Source organism: Nanorana parkeri, unplaced genomic scaffold, assembly GCF_000935625.1.
Source record: "Nanorana parkeri isolate BGI_ZX_2015 unplaced genomic scaffold, ASM93562v1 scaffold494, whole genome shotgun sequence".
NCBI lineage: Eukaryota > Metazoa > Chordata > Amphibia > Anura > Dicroglossidae > Nanorana > Nanorana parkeri.
In genome coordinates, this window is record NW_017306762.1 from 928,293 (window position 1) to 951,646 (window position 23,354).

General features: G+C 42.3%; 1 protein-coding gene across 1 annotated transcript in view; it reads left to right on the forward strand.

The window, feature by feature from the left end:
• ADORA2B (adenosine A2b receptor) overlaps window positions 1-23,030 on the forward strand; it is a 68,822-nt gene extending 45,792 nt beyond the window's left edge. The window contains exon 2 of the mRNA XM_018561042.1: window positions 21,990-23,030. Coding sequence (XP_018416544.1) covers window positions 21,990-22,680 — 691 coding nt within the window. The 3' untranslated portion in view covers window positions 22,681-23,030. The remainder of the gene's footprint in view (window positions 1-21,989) is intronic.
• Window positions 23,031-23,354: the final 324 nt, after the last annotated feature.

The following is a 23,354-nucleotide window of genomic DNA, read 5'->3' on the forward strand; positions in this document are numbered from 1 at the left end:
ACCCCCAAGCGGGGGGGGGGGGGGGTGAGGGAGAAGAGTATTCCCTCTTTACCTCATCGTGGAGCTGATACAGCTTACTCATGGAGAAACATGCAGCACTTTTGCCTTAAAGTCTTGTCATTGTAAATTGTAACCAAAGACACTGAAAATTGTCTGGATCAAAACTAATCATTTTGCATATGGGTACCTTGTCATCGAAGCAGATACCATAACAGGAGTTCTGGGGAACAAGCTGCCATGGGGTGTGTGCACAATGCATACATGTGCATTCTTAGGAATTATGAGTTCCATTGTTTGACCTAATCTGATAACATACAGTTTAATCTAGGGTCAGATCACAGATTCTTGTTAACATTCATTCGTTTCCACTTAACACATATGTATACTTAAAAAATTGAAAAGTTTGATGAGCTGTCACAATGAAATGACCCAGCTCTCTAAAACTAAAATCTAAACATGTATTTTAAATACCACCATCTGCTTTTTGCATATAAAGAGAATGCTTTGGAGTCCAAAATGTCTCCTGGGAGAACAGTGATAATTTGATGAAAATCTGAAGCAAAATATCCCCAGAAGTTTTAGAATGAAGATAAAACCATGAGGAAATGATGATTTTTTTTAAGATAACTATTTCTGTGGTATACAAACATCCATTTTAATACATGTATCAGTTTAAGGAACAACTCTGGGAAAATATGTATTAACCCTTGCAGTGGGGCTACCCCTGCACTGCAAGTGTTAACTGCTCGTTTTCATTTAGGGACTAAAAGTAAAATGTTAACGGTAAAACTTACCCCAACCTCGGAGCTGGCCCGCTTTGACAACGCTGCCTCTAGCCTATCTCCTCCCAGGCTGCCTGCAGTGATGGTATATCCCTCGGTGTCCTCACGTCTAATACAGGAGGATCCTTGGACCGCTGCAGTGGAGGGGGAGAGAGGCTGGAAGGACCGGTCTAAGAGCAAGCCAGCTTCGAAGATCGGGTGAGTATAGCTTTTCTATTTTAGTCCCTAGATGAAAATGAGCAGTTAATCCTTGCAATGCGGGGGTAGCCCCACTGCAAGGGTTAATAAAAATGTTGCCAGGAGTTCTACTTTTATTGAAAATGCTAGTGAAAGAAATTGCTTTATTGTGAGTGCTGTGAATAGCAGCTTTCATTTGTTGGTTCTCTTTTAAATCCACACAAAACTATGTACATTCAAAGTGGTTTTCTCTACAGTCTTTTCACAGAACACAAGGCATTCTGTGAATGGACGAAGGGAGGGGAGGAGCGTAAAACATCACAGTCTCCCTTTATCCAATCACAGAATGCCAAGACATTTTATGAACTGACGAGGTGAAGAGTGAACAGCATTATTACTGTAATATCGCCTGAACTGTATGTTTCAGCTGCGGGAGTTTAGCACAATGCTCTCCAGGATTAATGAAAGTAAGGAAAGTAAGAGATTTAACTAGCACATCATTGCCCACACATTGTACACCCATCATTGGAGGTGATTTACTTTTACGTAGCAAACGTCCCAAAATGTTTTTTTCATGGAGTTCAGCTTTAAAGTACAGTAAACTTGCTGTTATCCGGCATTCAGCTAATCAAAACTCCTATCTAACCGGAGAAAAACAAAATCCCATGCTTACTCACTGTTCTGTAGATCTGCTACCTTCTTGGAGAGGGCTCTGGAGCATGGAAAGGTACAGGAACTGTCTGAAAAGTGCTGGATTATCCTAGGAATGAGTGTCTGAACGATCTCTGAAAAGTGCTGTGTTATCGAGTGAACAAACGCCACCTAGTGATCACTCCCAGTACTGCAATGTATTGATAATGGTTTAGAGTACACTATACTGTTATGGTGTTGTATGGGTTGTAGAATTAGTTAAACCCATTTTTAACAGTAACTCTCAAGCAACCAGAAACTACATTTATCTGGAATCTACCAATCCCCTTGGATGCAGGATAACGGGGAATTTACTGTATATCTAAAACTATGTTCTTTTTTCTAGAGCAGGAAATTGTTAAAACTCCTGTCAATATTTTTTTATTTTTGTGTCCCATTGGGGAAATTTCCCTTCTCTTTTTGTTTAAAGACACAATAGGAAGTAATAGGAGATCTCCCCAAAGTAAGGGAAATCTACCCTGAGACAGATGTTACTGTAATAAGTGTCATTATTGGAAGATTTCTTTTCTATTCCTGTTACGGTTTCAACTCAAAATTTTAGATTACACCAGAACAAAAGAAAGAGAGTAAATCTCCCCAGCATGGATGAGGTTTACTCTATTCAAAATATAAAATATGTGTTTAGATACGTTTGACACAAGCTGGCAGGTTATAAAAATGCAACGTGAGGTTTCAGTTGATTCTTTTTGGGGCGTTTTGGACTGAGTGGGAAGGCATAGGAACTCTGTCAAGTTTTTATGAATGTCTCTGCCCACGTGTGACTGGAAACAGACGAGAATAAAACACTTTTTTTTTAATGGAGAGAAAGCTTTAGGATCTATGTCATGCTTTATTGCTGTATGAGTTACATTTGAGAGATCCCTATCACTTCTTGTCCCGGCGGTGATACTGGTCTCCTGGACAACAGGTAAAAGAATATCACCCCAGCATTTTAAACTTGGCAAAGGTTCTAACCTGTCTCTGCCCTATGAAAAAATGTAAAACATGTTTTGCTGTAGTTCCATTTAAACTATTTACAGCTAAGATGGCTGCACAGAGCACCAACACCTATATATTTACTATACCTGGCAGTCATTGAGAAGTTGTCAGCGTGCTCTATAAATAGCATTGCATACGCCACACCTTGGATGAGGTGTGGACAGACTGTAAGTGGGTCTGATTTATATGAAGTGGAGAAAAGAAAGGTGTGTTATGCCCATACTGCTACACTGTATAATCTGCATTAGAACTAGGGGGTTGACCAATTTTTCGGAACTGATACCGATACTGATTATGGGCCACCTTTCAGGCCGATAACCAATATCAGGTACCGATATTCTGTTTAGTGCATGTAAACAGCAGGCAGTTGCCTGATATCACCCAAGCCCTACTGAGACTCCCCCAACTCCATCCATCTGCCGGCGGCAGGATTCCGCAGCCAGCAGCAGAATGTAAACAGCAGGCAGTGCAATTGCCATCCAGATATTAGCTATTTCAAATTGCAATAGCAGGCTAGCTATTAACCTGCCTGCTGTCAATCAGCAGAACAGTGGACCTGAAGGAGAAAGTTCTCCTTCAGGTTCGCTGCTCTGCTAATCGATCTGAAGTGGCTGGGAGCTATAGCCAGCCTGCTATTGGCTATTGCAAATAGCCAATAGCAGGCTGGCTATTGCACCTGTCCACTGCCTGCTGTCAATCAGCAGTGGAGGGACCTGAAGGAAAAAGTTCTCCTTCAGGTCCACTCCACTGCTGATTGACAGCAAGCAGTGGGTGGGTCCAATAGCTAGCCTGCTATTGCAATTTGAAATAGCCAATAGCAGGTTGGCTATTGCTTCCCCTGCTATCTGCTGTAAATGTATATTTGTAAGTGTGTGTATGTATATGTGTGTGTGTGTATGTATGTATGCAGGTGACGGGTTGGTTATTCTGAATTGAGAAGGATAAAAGAAGAAAGAAGTAGATCGTAAAAGGACTAACACAGTCAGCTCTCCTTGTACAGGCACGGGTAGCAGCCAAGAACAAAGTAATGTTTAACCTTGACCGGTTTGTGTAAATACATAGGGAGGGCAGAGGGGATGATTTACCACTTATACGCTGCAGCAGGAGCACTATTAAAAGCATGAGACATTCCTTGTGAAATAGATGTTTCATTTACACCAGGAGAACCTTGAGAGAGGCTGCTGAGTGCTTCATACACTCAGTCCAATCTATTGACCTGTTAATCATTAGTAAACCCAGAAAGTTCTATTTAGTTTGTATTTGGCTGGTGTTACATGAACACAATGGAAAAGTGATCTTTATGGTATACTGTAAACTTGTTTTTTTACATATCCTTTTTTTAGCTATAATATTTCAGGCAGGGGCGTAACTAGAAGTCACAAGGCCCCATAGCAAAATTTTGTATGGGGCCCCCCCAAACTCCCCCTCCACAACCTACCCCCAACCAACCATTTCCTTCTCTTTAGCTCTGCTCCTATTGACTCTGACATCAGGGCTGAAGAGGAGATCACTCCACTGCTGGTTTGCTACACTGCGGCTGCCTGGCAGGCAGTGCTGAATTAAAAGCATCAAAGGCTTGGTGCTGAAGATTTTGGTGGGCCTTTTTATGAAAATGTTGATGTTCACCAGGGCCCTCTTCCTCCTGTCCGGGCTGTGATTTGTAGTCTCTCAACATTTTGGAGTCAGTGGTGGAGCGCCAGGGCCCGGTTGCAGCTGTGACCCTGGTAGTTCTGACACCACCTCCAAACTGTAGAGAGACTACAAATCTCAGCAATACATTATACAGCAATGCAGATTACTGCCAACTATAGAGGACTATAAATCCCAGCAACACATTATACGGTAATGCACAATACCACCAACTATAGAGGACTACAAATCCCAGCAATACAATATACAGTAATGCAGGATAATATGAAGCTACATACTCTGTTTCTCCTGGTTTGCGGCCTGATGTCTCTAGGGTCTCAGGAGGGCTGTGCAGGTTCTCAGTGGGGCTCTCAGGTGGTCAATGGGGCTCTCAAGTGGTCAGTGTGGCACTCTCGGGTGGTCGGTGCGGCGCTCCCGGATGTTCAGTGTGATGCTCTCAGGTGGTCCGTGCGATGCTCTCAGGTGGTCGTGCGGCACTCTCAGGTGGTCGGTGCGGCGCTCCCAGATGTTCAGTGCGGCGCTCTCAGGTGCTTGGTGCGGGGCTCTCAGGATGCTCCTGACCGGGCCCCCCTCTGCCCTGGGCCACATAGGGACCGCGTGGGTCACTATGGCGGTAGTTACGCCATTGGTACATAGTACACGAAGATCTGCCCAATCCAGGCGTATGCTCAGTGACAGTGTGCACCAAGGTATATGGTAGAATCCCTGACATGATGCATGATGCAAAGGTACACCAATAGAACTTTGTGCATTACAATATTCATACATGAACACCTGCCTATGCAACCACAGGCATACACGCACTGAGAGGAATACCACCCTATTCCATGGTGAACACTAAAATGTCACTGATGCATCATGCACAGAGCACACTGACAACTGAGAAGTTTACTGTTCGGGTTCCGTGTGGGGGGAGAGGGGGGGGACTCTGCCATCACTGACTTCTCCCAGCCTGGCTCGGTGTCCGGGAAGTGTGGTCTGGGTGGATATGGTAGTGCCACCACTGACTTTTCCTGGCTGGGCTCAGTGTACGGGGGACGGGAAGGTGGAGTGGGTACTGCCGCCGCTGGGCTATGTGTGTGGGCAAGGAGGAGGAAAGTGGAGTCGATACTACTATCGCCGCTGACCTCTCCTAGCCAGGTTCAGCTTGTGAGGGTGAGGGTGGATTCGGAACTGCTGCAGTTGCTAGCTCCTCTCCTGGCCGAGTTCTGCCGCCGCTGTGCTCTGTGGGGGAGGAACGTGGAGTCGATACTGCCACCTCTGACCTCTCCTGGCTGGGCTCGTTGTGCTGCGAGAGAAGGGGGAGAGAAGTTCCTCAGCCCTGCTCGTGACCGGGCCCCGACACTCTACGGTGGTAATTCCGCCACTGATTTCAGGCATGATCAGTAAATACTTTTTAAAGAGACACTGTTACCTTGCCCATGCAAGGGACCACAGGCAAGGTAAGTATTAAGAGGTCGAAGGGGCGGTGGTGGGGTCTATGCAGAGACACTCTGTTGACAGTGTCTCTATTTATTATTAAGTGCTGGTTCTTTTGTGTAGAAATAATTAGTGTTCACATTGCTGAAGTCAGGGCAGAAGAATGCTGCTTGGTTGCCAAAAAGTTGCTGCACTTAAACCCTAGCTTTTAAGAATTATTGACTCTTTACTGAATAAAGCCACATATATGAATCCGATCAGCGTAATGTAAATAATCTGACCAGTGAATGTTAATGTTTTAGAAACCTTTTTTAGATTCTCACAATGGCTATGCTTAAAGGAGAACTATGAGGTGAGTGATTTTCACTCAACCTCATAGTTCGTGCCGACGTGTGACAAAGAAACTGCCACTTGTCGGTTCAATAGATCAGGAAGTGAGCGAAAACATACCGTAGCTCGCTCACTTCTCGATCCTGTCCCCATCAGAGAGCCGTGACTGTCACTCACAGTTACCTGCAGGGATTCCCCCTCTCCCCGCTCCGATCCTCCAGCGCTGACTGGAGGAAGGATCGGGGAGGGGGCGGGTACAGCTGGCTCTGCCTCTAGATAGGCAGAGCCAGCTGTTAATCACGCAGCTGGGTGGATCCGTCCCGACTACGGCAGTCTCAGTATACCGTGAGCTGTAGCTCGCGGTATTCTGAGCTTTGGGACACTGGAGGACGCTAGTTTATGTCCTCCCGTGACCCTGAGGAGAACTATGGGGAAAAACACTTACCCCATAGTTCTCCTTTAAAGCCCAGTTGAACTTTTACTTTAAATCAGCTTTACTGATTTACTTTTGTTCCCCATGGTCCCTGTGTGTGTTGTAAAGTAGCCACCACTCCAAGCTCTCTCCCAAGATGGACTACAATCTCATGTGTAAGTTACTAATTTGTATTGAGATTGTAGTCGATCATGGGAATGAGCTTGGGGTGGCGGCTACTTTGCAGCACACAGGGACCATGAGGAACAAAAGTAGCCATCCCCCAGAGAAAGAACATTATCAGCTCAGATTCAGAGATTATTTCAGTATCTACAGCTGAGTAAGGCACAAATAAGATACATTTTTGTTAATATTTGGGGTACGTGGATGCATTTTTAAGATTTATCTCCTGAGTTTAGTGTTACTTTAAGTTCAAACTACAAGAGTATCTAAAAACGGACACCCAGTTCTTTATTACTTTTTAATCAGTTCAATATGAAATATGTGGATAATTATTTTGCAATGGGTGTGCTAAAATACAGACATAAATAACAGTTATGAGAACATCTTGACTAGTGAGTTCATGCAACTTCAAGAAAGCCCACAGGCAGTGCTGGGCTTTCTTGTTTGAGTGTCATGGAAGCACCTTGTAATAAATGTTTAATTATAAAATAAATGGATTAGATACGTTATATGCACATCAGGGTAATTATAAAGCGACTTTAGGGCATGTTTTCGAATGGTTGTCTTGAAATAACCATTCACCTTTCATTTTCGGCTTTTTAACTGATTATGTTACATTAACCTCCAGAGTTTGCTAATTAGTAAAATATTTTCTTTCCTTTTTTGCACAATATGTCCTGTCCTCCTGTCATACAAACTTAGTACATAGAAGCTCCAATGTGTGATTAACAGTTGAAAAATGTACTGTTTTTCAGATGCTTCTAATTTTTATCTTCAAATGTAGTTTTCGCAATTGTAGACAAAGACTTAATTTTATCTATCATTACACCAAAATGCCCCAGGGTTATGTTAGTGTTGTGTTGAGCTCACAGATACGTTCTGGTGTTGAAGAATTAAATGCAGATTATATTAAAGGGATACTGTCATGATAAGGTCTTACCTAAAGTAAACCCAGCCTTGTAAGGTACTTGCCTAACCAGTAATCCATGTCTTGAAGCTCTACCATGCAGCAGAACCCAGGTCGCTACAGGTAGTGGCATGTGGAATACCTTCTGCCCCACCACTTGCTGTGGTTCCTTCTGCTGGCGCCTTCGTTGCAACTGAATGAATGAGCTGATTTAGTCTCGCCTAGAACAAGTATAGATATATGGAATTTTGACACTGATTTACAGTATGTATGTTCCAACAATGTAGCTCATAGACATTAAGCCAATCACAGCCAAGCAACTTTATATTCTTTGTTTTCTTTATCCAGTTTACCAGAGAGTGGTACATTGGGCCAGCTCAGGGTGCTGATCCTCCTAATGGCCCATTCACACCATAATTTTGACTGCTGCAATGTATTGTGGTGTAAATGGGCCCTAAATGGGTTGAAACACAAAGCAACACATGGGAAATGGAACAGGCTACATTTTCTCACAGTGCACAGAACACCATGCATTGTGCTTTTCTGCACTACAGTGCACTAGCGTTTTGGCAGTGCATTGGATGCCATTCACAACTAATGGCATCACAGTGCACCAATGCAAGTAACATTACCGCAACACAGTGGTGTGAGTGTGCCCTAGTAAAACAGCCTCCCTTTGTCCACATCCTGATAGCAATAAAGTTATCAGCTAAAACAAACTAGATACTTGTACAAGACCCAGAGACTTAAATAAATGTAAACATTTTTTTTCCATAGCTAGGTAGAAAATGGTATATCAGAGTTACAGCAGGCACTAGTTAGTAACAAGTGCATTAGTAGCATACTTCACATAATTGCAACATAATCCATACATATAGTGTAGTCATGCTGAGAGTTTCATAAATATGAACAAGGCTCTGTGATTAGGAAACTGCAAGTTCCCAGTATCCACTTGCGTCATGGAGAGAAAATGTAGAAACTCAGGACATTTTTGTGTCACCTACTAAAAGGACAAGAGGAAGAGGTATTACTGGACAGGCTAGATAAAAGGCAAACATTACGTAGATTCATTAGGTCACAAAAAACTTCAGAATAAAAGTTTTTGTAGTTTATAAAAAGCAAATGGCTATTCATCCTTCTCTGCTGTTTGGTTTTTGTTGCCTGGTTTTAGAGTAAAGTTAATGCTACCCAAAGTTTTGGCCTATAAGCTGGACGTGAAGCCGATCTTTGACATGAGACTATTTGTGAGGGACACTACCAATTTGTTAGTCATACTCCTGTTGGAAAATATTGCTTCTAATTTCTACCAGTCACACGAGAGTCATTCTCTTTAAAGCCAGTCCTAATATTGCTTCAACCTGTTACCCTTAGGCAATATGAAGCTCACATCACTCTCATTAGCTGGTACTGTGTAAAAACCGCCTTTGGAGAATGGGACCCCCAAGGCATTCTGATATACATATTTCACTAGCTCCTGTAGCTGAGTGCCCGTCCCCACACTCTTCCACTTCTTGTGCCACACTAACAGGTGAGGAGCCTAGAAATCTTGGTGAAAAGCTAAGCTGTATGAGCTAATATTCAGGCTCTGTGTCTAGACCAGCCTTCCTCAACCTGGCTTTGTCAGACGTGTCTTCACATTTTCAATAAAGGGGGACTGGGACATGAAGGGGGCTCCTGAAGTAAAGCAGGTAGGCTTCTAATGTTTAGGGGGGGCTTCTGGTGTGAAGGTAGCATCTAATGTGAAATGGGAGGACTCTGATGTGAAGGGGGAAACTCCACAGTGTCTTATTTTGGTTTGTTTTTTTCCTATAGCCCCCTTAAAATCCATACCAGACCCATTTCTAGGAGAAGGGTTTGGTAATAATTTTTGGGGGGCAAATGTTTTTTGCATTTTAGACCAGGGTGCATTGAGATTATGCATACATTTAAAAGGTGCTGTGACTGAAAAAAGGTTGAGAAACGCTGCTCCAGACCTTGGCAGCTGGCTTAAGTTTGCATACCAGACCACTCTAAGATGTGGGGTTCTTAGTGCACTCATTAGGGAAATAGAACAACAGCAGGCACTGGAAGGCTGCTGCTGTTACATACCAGTGCTGGGTCTCGGAACTCATTTTCTGATACATCTTCATCTTTGCCAGATAAAGTTCTAGGAGTGCTTTTCAGGGCTTGACTGGCCATGTAAACATTGGTAGCCAGGGAGTGCCAGAGAAACTGATACTGGTGCTATTCAGAGAAACCAGGTTTATATTGTGAAATCCAGAAATGCCCCAATATGGTGTACCATTCCTTTCTTTGCAAATAGCAGCCCTAATCCACCGAGTCTATTTCTGTACAGGCTTTATTTACATCACAGTGTTATGTAGGTTCTGTTAGCATTTTCCTCTTCATCACAGTTGTTTTATAATTAAAAAAAAAAAAACACCTGTTTTGGTGCTACATACAGTATATGGGAGCACGTGCTGACATAACCACTAGTGACAGCAGAGGTGAAAGAGGACAGATAAGAGCCATGTTTCACTCTGATAATGACATACAATATACAACAAATGAACAAATGGTGCAAATAAGAGATTGGATTTTCTTTATTTTGATTTATTAGCTATAGATTTTTCTCCCCTTGAAATTGCCCGGGATTTGCGGTTCACTCTGTTTGATAAATCATTACCTTTGTCTTATTAAAATCCCTTCTGGATTAGAATAAACCTGTTGTAAATGAGCTTTGATCATTAGATTTGGCTTCTTGCAGAAGCGATTACATTTGAGGAGCCCAATCACATTAGCCAGTTCACACAAGATGTGATGGAACCAGTTTATATAATTCTAGTACAGAAACCAAATGGGCGCTCAATGAAAAGAGAACTGAATTGCATATGAGACTGGAGAAAAAGGTGCACATTGTTCCTCATTTTTTTTTAAAGGTAGCTACAAGAGTGTTTTTATTTGGTGGAAACTCGATTAAGAACCCCTAAAATCTAAAATTACCACATACTACAGAGTCATCATCTAGGCAGTCAAAGTATGTCAAGCAGCAACATTTTTTCTTCGTTTTGGATAGAGTATAGAGAAGGATTAGAATCCCTGTTGTTTTTTGTTTTTTTAGTGCTATCTGGGGCACCATTAAAGAGATTTACCCTTACTTCCTGTCTTGTTGACAATGTTTTCGAAAACAGTAAGTGAATATAGCTCTTTACCATCAACACAGTCAGAACTAAAAATGACTTTGTTAAAGGAGAACTATGAGGTGAGTGCTTTTCACTCTCCTCATAGTTCTAGCCGACCTGTGACAATGAGAATGTCACAGGTCGGCTCAGTAGATCGGGAGGTGAGCGAACACATAGTGGCTAGAGGAACTTTGTGATGATGGATGTTCACAAAGACCCCAGAGTTACGAATACTTTAAACTCGGCTTATCCCCATCTTCATTTATCAGAAACAAAGCTAATTAGTACAAAGCTTGTAAACAGTGTGCCAGACTTGGGTAGGTTAAGCAGTGGGCACGCTGTTCCATTTTGGAAGTAAGCACAATGTTCTGTTTAATTACCTGCTGCCGAGACCTGTGGGGGTAAGGATACACTAGAAGTGCACTTGTCTTGTATTTCCTTGTGTACTGCTGCAACATTTTACCATTTGTAGTATTGCATTCCTCTTCTTGATATAGTCCTTTTAACTGTTAAATTAGTCCTTGGTGGGAATGTATCAAAACTGGAGCAGACAGAATCTGGAGTAGTTGTCCATAGTAACCAATCAACTTCTCTCTTCAATTTGTTCAGGTACGCTTTGAAAATGAATGCTAGAAGCTGATTGATTGCCTTGGAGAACTTCTCCAGATTTGGTCTGCTCCAGTGTTGATACATTTCCCTAATTGTCTTGTCTAGTCAATTACAATGTTACTCCAGTCTTTGGGAATTCAGTGTGAAACAAAATAACTAACAAAATAATGTTTCTAAAACTTATTTGTAGGTCATAGAAGTCATTTTATATGTTTTAAATAATAATGTAACTAATAGTTAACCAGACGTCCCTAAAATATTACCTAGAATGCAACTCAAGCGATATTATAAAGGTCTCTTTCCAGTGCAGAAATGTAACAGCTATGTGCTGAATGAGTACTCGCTGTGCTTATGAAGAGGAAGAAGTGGTGGTCAGTTGTTAATGTTTTTATTACCAAGTTCAAGCATTATGGCACCAATCTATGCCAGACCAATTACGATGGCTATTCTTTTTATTTTGTGTGCCTCTGTATATTCTCCACATTTGTATGAAAGCCTAGCTGTCCAGCAGATGTAACATTGACAGTGGTCGGGACAAACATTGCCAGGGGTGCTTACAATGGTTACAATTTATTTACATTATTTTATTAAGGCTTAAATCTGTTTTTTAATTGCCCAAACACCCCTAGTTGTGTTTTAGTTTGCCCCAATCCCTGTCACTGTCACTTTTGCTAGACAGCTTGATCACATGTAAATGTAGAGAAGAATGCATACATATACGGAATGATATGATTACATAAATTAACATTATACAGTTCTCAGAATACAGTCATCAATATTTTCGGCGCTAGTTGTCCTTTATCTGGGCTCTATGCTATCAATGGAATGTTCTCAATCACCAGTCACAGAGTCAGTTGTGGGGGGGGGATGTTATCCTTCCTTTTAGGAGCCTCTCGTGGCTGTCAGTGTGTGATGGTCAGTCCTCAATAATTATGAACAAAAGGTAAAGATGCCAATCACTGGAATGCATCTGTTCTCCAGCTTTGGAACTTTCTGGAAGGGAAGCATAGACTAACTTGGGAAGTGAGCAGGTAAGTTCCAAAAAGTTTTGGCGCACAGCTTCATGTTCCGATTCTTTTATTAAACAACAAATGAAAAGTTCACATCACAAACCTGCTAACGTGTTTCAGCCACAAATGGCCTTCGTCATGATTAAGGCCATGTGTGGATAAAACATATTATCAGTGTTATGATGTGAACTGTTTATTTGATATTTAATAAAGTATGGGAACATAAAGCTGTGGGCTGGAACCTGTGATCTATGCATTGCTTACTGAGGCAGACAAAGCCTTTCCTGAGCACCAGCGATTCCCAGTTCATGCACAATATCTGGCTACAGGTTGAGCAGTTTTCCAATGCTGAGTTCCTAAAAGTCTATGTTTGCCTAGAACAACTTTGCCACTCTGTATGACAACAACACAGAGAGAATTGAATCAGGTGACATAGTAACAAGAAAAAACAACAAATTGGACATACGATCTACCAACCCTCTGACATTCCTGTCAGATTCCTGGAAAGCAGTGAAGTTCCAGAAGGGAATGAAATCCTTTCTCCACTCCACCCAAAAAAAAAATCTTTCATTGGTGTTCCTCTTTGGTATTTTTGCGCTGTGTCTGTCTTTCAATTCCCAACCTCTGAGCACATTACCCAGCCACTTCTTGCTAGCATTTGCTACACGTTCAGGAAAGTAATATTTTCTAACATTATTAGACATTGCCTGTAAAAGCCATAAAAATTCCTGTAAAACTTGTTACGGTTATCCTGTGTCAGCTTAGTGTGATAATTTACAGTAAACCTCTCAATTCCAGATCAATCTCATAGTAAGCCCACTCTTCGGATAAAGATCCCCATTGCATTCTGGGTGATTTCCAGCCAGGAGCGTAAACACAACCAAAAGCTGTCATCCCTGTGTTTTCAAAGATTTGTTCTAGCGAGAATATTTTAGATCATATAGAAATAGAAGCTCCTTGATCCAACAGATGTCATGGTAATGCCAGTTAATCCAACCCCTGGCTGGCTTCTATAATAGAGACAGTGTTCCACGGTGTCAGGCAGCAGGTGCCTACAGAATGACTTGTTGTCCCATATGCCAGAAATGACCCTGCTGATTTAATGGTGCTATTCAAGCCACTGGACCAGACAGCGGTTTGTAGCATGCTGGCTTTGCTTCAGCAGTAGCATTTATGCTCAGCGCAACAGTCTGGCTACCTAAAAAGAAAGAAAGTCTTAATAGCTGGCGAGACAGAGGTGCAACTTAACACATTTATTGTGATCTGTCAGAAGCTCGAGCAGAAGCCATCTGCATGGGTCCAATACTAACATATAATTAACAGGCTGCTGGCAAGCATTGTGCATCTGATAGGTCCATTGCACAGCACAGGAATCATGTAGTATATGGCATGCAACGGAAGCTACACGGAGGCAATTCCCATTATATGTTTTATCTCCTGTTATGCCTCATTCACATGAGAAAAAGCCGGCAGGTACAGCTCCGTGCTGCGTGCACGGCCATCCCAGGAAGGACAGGTGCTGCGTGTGATTAGTACGCAGCCCCTGTCCTTCTCTATGGGAGTATACGGCCATATGCCGCTCTACGCTCACCCGGGTGTCCGTACTAGTACACTGACAGGATGGATCCTGTCTGCATCTGAGCCGGGACACCCGCACCTGTACGAACCTGCAATTGGGGTGAGCGTAGGGCGGCGTACGGCCACGTACTCCCATAGAGAAGGACAGGGGCTGCATACTAATCACACGCAGCACCTGTCCTTTTCGTGAGCTGCCCAATACGGCTGTGCACGGAGCTGTACGTGCCGGCTTTTTCTCATGTGAATGAAGCCTAAAGCAGAAGTTTTCAAGCACACGTGACAATAATATCTAATTTAGCTCTCACAGCTGCTGTGCTCACAATGCCTCGCTCTCGTACTCTCTCTGATCATTGTCTGTTTCATATGAGCCCCGTCTGGGTGCTCGGTCTTGTCTTATGGAATTCATGTTTTCATGCTGCCACTCACCTAAATTTCCCCTACTTTTATAAATTTTTATATTGCTGGCAGTGGCTAGTCAGCTAGATTTTAGGATGGCATTGATATTGGATGTTTGAAGACCTTGCCAAAACGTATTACATCATTTAGCACGCACAAACTTTACTTAAAGGACAACTATGGGGTCAGGGCTTTTCCCCATAGTTCTCCTAAGGGTAACGGGAGGACACAAACTAGCGCCCTCCCGTCACCCAAAGCTTAGTGTACCGCGAGCTACAGCTCGTGATATACTGAGACGCCCCAGCCGGAACGGATCCCGACAATTATGTCTGGATCCGCCCAGCTGCGTGAGTGACAGCTGGTTCTGCCTATCTAGAGGCAGAGCCAGCTGTACCCGCCCCCTCCCTGTCCGTTCCGCCAGTCAGCACTGGAGGATCGGACAGGGGAGGGGGGAATCCAGTCCCTCCCCTGTCACGGCTCTCTGCCGGCACAGGATCGAGAAGTGAGCGAGCGTCGGTATGTGTACGCTCACTTCCCGATCTACTGAGCCGACCTGTGACAGTTTCATTGTCACAGGTCGGCTCAGATTATGAGGCTGAGTGAAAAGCACTCACCTCATAATTCTCCTTTTAAAGTAGTATTAAACTCTCAAAACGTTTTGCAGTAATGAATCCAGATAAAACTTTACATTGCCCAGCAGAGTATTTCTTTACATTTTTGCCCAAGACTTACAGTCATCATGTTTTTGAACAGTTGGCACCATCTCTCTCAGCTCAGCTTCCCTGAACTTTTTGTTCAATACAAAAACAGAAAGGACAAAGCAGACTACAGCAGCTGTCTATCTATTAGCTTGAAGGAGGGAGGAGAGGAGGGAAGTGGCCTGCCTTGCTGTGCTTGTGCACAGCAAAGCAACAGATTTACTTTTAGTCCTCTCTACCAGATAATACTCCCCTTTCCCTCACTCTCCCACCGCTCTATTCAGTTCCTGGGAGCAAAGAAAATGCCATGCCCACTCACATAGGAAGAGTGCATAGACCTGTGTAAGGGCAGCATCTCTTGCTCCTGGCAGCTGAATGGAGCTGCAAGGGAAGTTAGCTAAGCAATTATATATATATATATATACAATGGCCAACATGCTATGCAGTGCTTACAGAGTACACAGAACCCTCCATTGGCAAGCTCATGTCGCTATAGCAGTCATACAAGCACACACACACACTACAAACTTGGTTTGGGTTAAAGCCTATTATGTAGAATAGTGTATTCCTGGGTTGTAGATTGTAAGAGGAGCACCCAGGAATCCCTGCTATAAAAATAACTGTCATTGTATAGGAGGGAAAGCTATCTGGCTTAGAAATAGTCTACAGTGTTTACATCTGATGTGTAAAAATGGAAATACCAGTTTGCTGTTGCAGACCTTCTCTCTGCTAGTGTATTTGTTAAATATTATGTCACATGTGCTTAGAAAACTGTCTGACCCCATTTATCATTGTCACTGTACAGGGTCAAGGCATTACCACTAAACTGTATTAGAGGACAATGATACCTAGGCTCATACAAGTACACACTGGCAATGTGGCTCTCAACTATATCTCCACCGGCCTAATAAGTCCAGATGGTTCGAGACCTCACCCCTATTCCATTACAAACTAAAAAAAACATATTAAAGTGTCAATGGGGTTTTAAGAGGCGTCAGACTCTTATTTAAAAAAAAGGACAACATTTATTGACATGTTCCATTAAAAAATACATAGATTCCATTTAAAATCATACATTACGATATCATTTTCTCAATTCTGCTACATTACACAAAGTATACATTGATTAAAGCATCCATAATACTTAATTTTGTAAATATGATGTATTCCATCTTAATCCATTTTAATTTTTTCTAAACTGTGGCAATGATACATTGATATCCGACGCGTGTCACTGATATGCTTAATCAGGGAATATGAGGCAAGAATCTATTTTAAACACATAATCGATTTTTAGTACATATATATGTTTAAACAATATCTCCATTATTTACATATTCATCATATATTTGTATAACATTATAATGAGATCCATTCTGCCTCTACTCACTGAGACGTCCGGAGATCAGTGCGAATCAACCCCAAAATGTGGGGATCAAGGTCCACCACCTCTCGGAGCTAGTGCGGTGGGACCACAGGCATATATGAAGCAGAGGATTTGTGCAAATAAATATCTTCTGTAGTATGGCCACCACTGTTTACCCATTTGTATTGAACCATCTGTCAAAAATAATAAGTACAAGTGAAAAACGTTGGAAACAAATGTATTATTGCCACAGAGGGAGAAAGAAACAAGCACTCCAAAGAGTGCTGAGACCAAGGATATATGCGGGCACAAGTTACAGCCACAGGTTGGAGAGGGGAGCACCATAGTTTGGTGTGACCTTTTTCCTGGCCTCTGGGAAATGGGCTGCTGACCTGAGGACATCTATACAGCATCAGCCAGGTCGTTCTACTTTTATCCACCCAGTGCATTTCAGCAAGTCTTTTCATAGGTGATTATAGAGAATGGTATATATATATATTAGCACATGTGTCTTGTACCACTGGGTATACACTGAACATAGGGTTGTGACCCACTTTTGGGTCGCGACCCACCAGTTGAGAACCATGGGTCTAAACCAAACTTCCTTTACAGGTTTTATTCCTTTCACTACTGGTGTGTTTGTGAGTGACGGGTTCAGTTCAAGATTGGACCTCACTTGGGCATATGCGTATTCCTTTGTTGTTGCTTTGATTATTGATTCTCCTTCGTGAAGGTAACTGGGATGACCATGAGATTTGTATTTATCTTGGGAAGTCACTTGGCAGTTGAGAAATTAGGTTATTCACAATGGAAGGCTAAAGGACCTGTATCTATATGCATACAAGAATAGATTGCTGCCTGCTATTGAGGTTGAAAAAAAAAACAATCAATATGTTACACAAAGGGAAATCAGCTCTACCGACAAAGTGATCTAATGTTGATCTCTGTCCATGTCTCAGTCCATTTTCCTCAGTATATCCTCTATAACATTTCCTTCCAAGCCATTGATCCCGTACAGAGGTATATTTAATCTGCTGGAATATAAACCACAAATATTTAATGTCTATTCGGTCATTTTTTGTCCATTATTCATCTTCATTTATTTCAGGATTTGAAGCCAAATTGAAATTTCAGTTTAAATGAGCTAAATGGATATCAGGTGCATCAAAACAAAAGGTGTGCCAAATACTTGCAGGCAGATCGTACTTGCGATCATCGGATGACGGGTAGTGTGCGCGTGCGCACACCGGCCCGTTCGGCAGTTGTCGAACAAGCAGGCCACTAACTCGCCGGGAATCGTGCGATTCCCGGTGGGTTTTCCAGTCTGCTTGTTCGACGGAAGACGTGCGACCGTACAGTAGAAACGGTCGCATGCCTTCCATACACTGCACGATTATCATATGATCGCGGGATTTCCCACGATTCTCGTACGAGAATCGTGCAGTGTATGGGCACCTCAAGAGTTTTTTTCGTAAAGTAGTATTATACTCTGAAACTTTATTTCAGTAATGAATCCAGATCAAACAAATCTGTATTGCCCAGCAAAGTATGTCTTTACATTTTCCCCCAATCACTTATAGTGACCATGTTTCTGAATAGGTGCTTCCAGCTCTCTAAGCTCTGCTTAACTGAACTTCCTGTCCAGTACAAGATCACAAGAACAGAGCAGTCTATTTTGCTGGGCCTGTGTATTTGTGGAGACACACAGAGCCTAATAACACAGACAAGGGGGGCTCCATAGGAGCGTGCATGGGGAAAGGAGCCACCCTAAAAACAGGATGTCAGGGCCATCATTTAGGGGACCAGCTGATTCTGCAGGAGACTGAAACATTTAAATATCAAGGAGCAGTATCCATTGTATGTGATTTCATTAGCATTTCAAATAGCTTAAAAAACCTTTTGACTTTATCACTTTAAGCAAGCAGCCACATTCTCCGTACAAAAACCTATCACCCTGTCAGTATGCTACAGAGAAGGACCCTTGCTGTCTGTGCTCACATTCACTGGTGATTGGAGAGCTCTAGGTCTGACTCAGCAGGGATCTGAGAGAGACCATTGCTTCCAATGTACCACACATACAGCAAGGATCCTTTTCTACAGTACTCTGTCAAGGAACAGGCTTTTCTACTCCGGCTGTGGCTCCTTTCGAGAAAAACAAACTGTAAAACATCTGCTTGTTTTTGGGGGACGTTTTGGGTTGAAATATTTTGGCAACCATTTTTATTAAAGCTGAGATCAGGCTGGCATTGAGTGTGTTGGTCCATCTCCTTCCCTCCTTCCATAGGCATCAGCATTAATATTCACGCTCAGGCAATCCAAATGTGCATGTTAAGGGCTCATTCACACCATCTGCGTTTGCGCTGTACTAGCCGTTTTTTCCCAGTGCAGCCCACACGCAAGACATTTGCCTTGTCATGGGTAGGGACAGTTCACAGCACTACGTTCCGTGATGTGCGTTAAACAAAGTACGCCATGCAGTACGCCATGCAGTACGCCATGCAGTACGCCATGCACCACAGTAAGACAGTGAGCCCTGCAGTGAGCCCATAGAACTTAATGAAATGTCACTTGTGACACTTTAATACATTTCTAACAAAAAAAGGAAACGGTGCCGTACAGCTTGATCAAACGTATTGGCACTGTCCGGGCACACGCACACCAGCAGCCATGTGGTGAACAAGCCCTCATCCATTTGTTCAAATCAATGATGATTTGCTGGCTAAAGCTAAACCAGCAAAAGTCACCTAAGCAACCCTCTAAGGAAGAATCATTGCATTAAATGACCATTATTGAGAGCAGTCTTCAGTTTGAATAGGTCATTATTGACCAGTATTACAAAAGAGTAACCTGATTAATGTCGCTTATATTGATCACTTTCTCTATAAATCTTTCAACTGATGTGCTGACAAGAGAACAAAAGGAAAACGGCTTCCATGAAGCTGCTGAATGGTAATCGCTCGGGAAATTAGCTGGCTAATAATAAAACAGCACACCCTGAAAATAATTTTTTCGCAGTGCCTCCTCAATCCTTTTATTTTCTGCCAGAGGTTTCCTGTTTTCTTTCCTAAAGTGTGATAATCCACACTAATATATACTTTGATATCTGACTCCACTTCTGGACTGGGGTGAAAAAGCTGTCTTGGCATGAGAAGTTTACCAGCTGCATATACAACAGTTCTAAGTCCAGTGGAGTAATAGCATTTATAGAATGGAACTGCTGCCAACTCAAGACAGTATTGCTGCCAGCAATGCATGATGAAGTCTATCACTTTATTCAAACATGACTTGCTTATCACCCCACAGAAATGAGGCAATAAGAGCGCAAATCCAAGAGTGTGAATGGTGTAGGGTCAACCCGTATCTGTGAGATACAAATGGGAAAAATGAACAAAAAGTGGGGACTTACTTGTGGTGCCAGGGATCCGGGCACGGGACGGCCCGGATGAAGGTTCTGGCTATGCGGGAAGTATTGTGTGGTGGTGTTCGGTATGTGGTGATCTCCAGATAAGGGCGTAAGGGCAAGGCAGGACAGGTCTTAGGGTTTGGCCATAGCGGCTGGAAATTATGTCATCAGGTGTGTTGGTGAACCCGGGGGTAAAGAAATGAAGTGAAGAACAGATTTAGACTGGGGGCGGTGTGTGCCGGAGGACTGGTGGAGAGGCTGCCTCTGATCTTAGCCGCAGTGTTTTTTGGAAGTGATGGAGTGAAGGTGGCAGAGGGCTGGAGAAGAAGGTTTCTCCTCCTGTTCCTAGAGCAGCAATCCACACTGACCGCATCCACACATACCCCACATCCCTAAGAGAGCGCTGTGCTTTTTTCTTTTTGTTGTTATCACCCCACGGATACGCTTATAAAATAAAAACGAGGACATTTTATAAGCCAGAGTTTGCTAATCCATGACTCGATGGCTTTTTGACAAATTAAAAGTGTGACGCAGGTGTGGCTTAAGGAATGAGTCCAGGTAAAAATGTCATTGGGGCTACCCTCGCAATGCAATGGTTAAGTGCTCATTTTTGGCTAGGGTCGAAAGTAACACCATATTCTTGGATCCAACTGGCTGTGACAGCGCTCCCTCCTGCCTGTCTCCTCCTTGTACCTCAAGGTCCTCACGTTCTATACACTGTGTACAGAACATGATGGCTCAGGGACCTTTGACTGCAGTGGAGCGGGGAGCGAAGCTGGAAGCACTGGTCTAAGAGCTAAGAGAATGGGGCGAGTATAGCTTTTTTAAATTTTTGTCTCTAAACAAAAAACGAGCACTTAACCCTTGCAGTGAAGGGGTAGACCCACTGTAAAAGTTAATAACATTTTTACCCAGAGTTCTCCTTTAAAGTGTATTTTCACTTTTGCACTCAAAATTGAGAAAACTCCCACTATATGTTTGTTATGTGTCCCTATTCACACAGCATATCGAACAATAATTTTAAAAAAGAAATACAGGTATTTCTTAACTTTTAGATGTCTCTATTTAGCAGGCTTTTGTGGTCCTAGCAGGCTCTTGACTGTCGTAAATAAAAGACTTAAATAAATAAAAGACAGACTGAACGTGTCCTCATTCACATACATTTTCTGGGAATTAACAATTTATTAGGACAAACATCTAGTTCATCTAGTTTACAAGTGATGATAAAATCTGCCAGCACATTACAGACAGAATTAATTATTTGAATAGGAACATGTAACAAATATGAAGGAGGTGTTACCCCAAATTGGCTGCAAAAGTGGAAATAAACTAAACTGTCTCTGTTCGAAGTTCAAGCTGTAGGTGTCCCTGTCGTAACTAGCCAGCTTGACAGAAGTAAAAAATTTGAAACCAACTTTAGTTGAAGGAGCCAGGTGGAAAGTTAAATGGAAAGTAAATCTGTGTATAAATAGTACACTACATACAAATGTCAGTCTGACAGTGTAGTTGAGAAAAACCAATCCTGTCAAGGTCAGTTATATGCATTTCATAGATTTTTACCTGCTTCTGTTTTCTAAAAAAAAAAACACAGACCATTCTATTAATTGCCTTTTTCCTGAGATCTAAGTAGAGTGTCTGCCTGGTATAATTACAAGGTCTGTCCCATTACTGTAAAAAAAGACTGCAGGGAAGAACCGCGAGGCAATCACAAAAATAGGAAATGGCAATTCAATGGGTGTCACAGTAGACAAAATAGTGTTGTCCTGTATGCAAGAAAGTGGCCTATGAATAGGGAGTTTGCCATCCAAACTGTACTTACAAATAATATACAATATGGACATTGTAAGTCCCAATCTACCCCCTATTCAAAACCTGGCAGATGTATCTTTCAATGAAATGTTATGATGCACAGTAATGCTTTCTTAGACGACAGGGTATCTAAATATGTCATTCCATCAAAACCCCCAAAAAAGGAGGTATTATTTCTCATTTTATTGTAATAGCATATTAAATGGCTCTATAATATTATGCTGTATCTGGTGGTTCTGTTCTAAGAAGGGTTAATTTCCAAAATGGCTCAGTATAAGGTGTTTTTTTTTTTTTATTACCCTCTTCTCCGTAACTTGCCAGGTTATACTTTCTAAATTAACTGGTGAAAATGTTTCCTTTCCTTCAAGACATTTTATTTTTTAATGTTAACTTTTTTTACCCCCTTGCAGGTACAAGAGTCTGGTCACTGGAAAAAGAGCAAGAGCCGTTATCGCTGTCTTTTGGATCCTGTCCTTTGTCATGGGCCTAACTCCGCTGATGGGCTGGAACTGCATGGAAGGAGACTGTGGTTCAAATGAAACTATATCTGGCCGCAACAGAACGGTTTCCTGTTTGTTCGAAAAAGTTGTTACAATGACTTACATGGTGTACTTCAATTTTTTTGGGTGCGTTCTACTTCCATTGCTAATCATGCTGGGAATATACATCAAGATTTTCATGGTGGCCCGAAAACAGCTGAGACAAATTGAATTGAAATGTGTTGGTGCTGACACTTCAAGGACCACTCTTCAGAAGGAGGTAAATGCGGCCAAGTCCTTGTCCATCATCGTGGGTCTCTTTGCTTTCTGCTGGTTGCCCATCCACATCTTGAACTGCATCACCCTCTTTGACCCCGAGTTCCACAAAAGAAAGCCAGAGTGGGTCATGAACGTGGCCATCATCTTGTCTCATGCCAACTCTGTGGTCAACCCCATCATATATGCCTACAAAATTAGAGACTTTCGTTACACCTTTCGCAAGATTATTTCTAAGAACCTTCTCTGCAAGAAGGATAACTTCTCCAAGTTTCCCAACGGCAGCATTGGGCAGGCCAGACAAACGCATATCAGTAGCGTATCCGCTGCCAATGTTTTCATGTGACTGTTCGTGCCTTCAACTGGGTGAAGGAATCTTCTGTTACTTGGTTTCCTGGACATACTGAATCTTGTGAACTTATTGCTGAGACCATGAAGGATTTCCTAACTGGCCACTTTGCTGCTGCACTTTGTTAATACGAAATGTTCACCCTTCTTTTACTATGAAGGTATTACTGACATTTCCAGTTTCTCTGCACTGTTGACAGTCTTACTAGTTTTAACGAATCCATGAGATACCTACTCATCAATGCATGTAATATGTTCATTTAAAAACATAGATACATTACTTAGAGGGCTGTGCACATAATCCCTAAACTGGTGTTTTCACAAGCTTAGAATAAGCCATTAAAATTATGTTTAAAAATAATGGAAGGAATTCTCCATAGCTACAGGCATTAGTTTTTTTTTAAGGAAACATCATATAACCAATGTCATATGTTTTTAAAATGTAAAGTTAATTTCTGTGTTTAGATCCTTTTTTGGTTAGGATTATGCATATAGTCCTCTCTGCCACACTGTTCTGCCTGGATGGTAATGTTAACCAGCTGTACTCCTGAGTATTCAGTCATAGTGTATGTCAAGGTAACAGAGGGGGAAAAACATGAATAAGTCACCTGAATACATTGGTTGATGTTAAAGCCCAGCTCTTCGCTTTTGACACACTGGATATCATTAGAG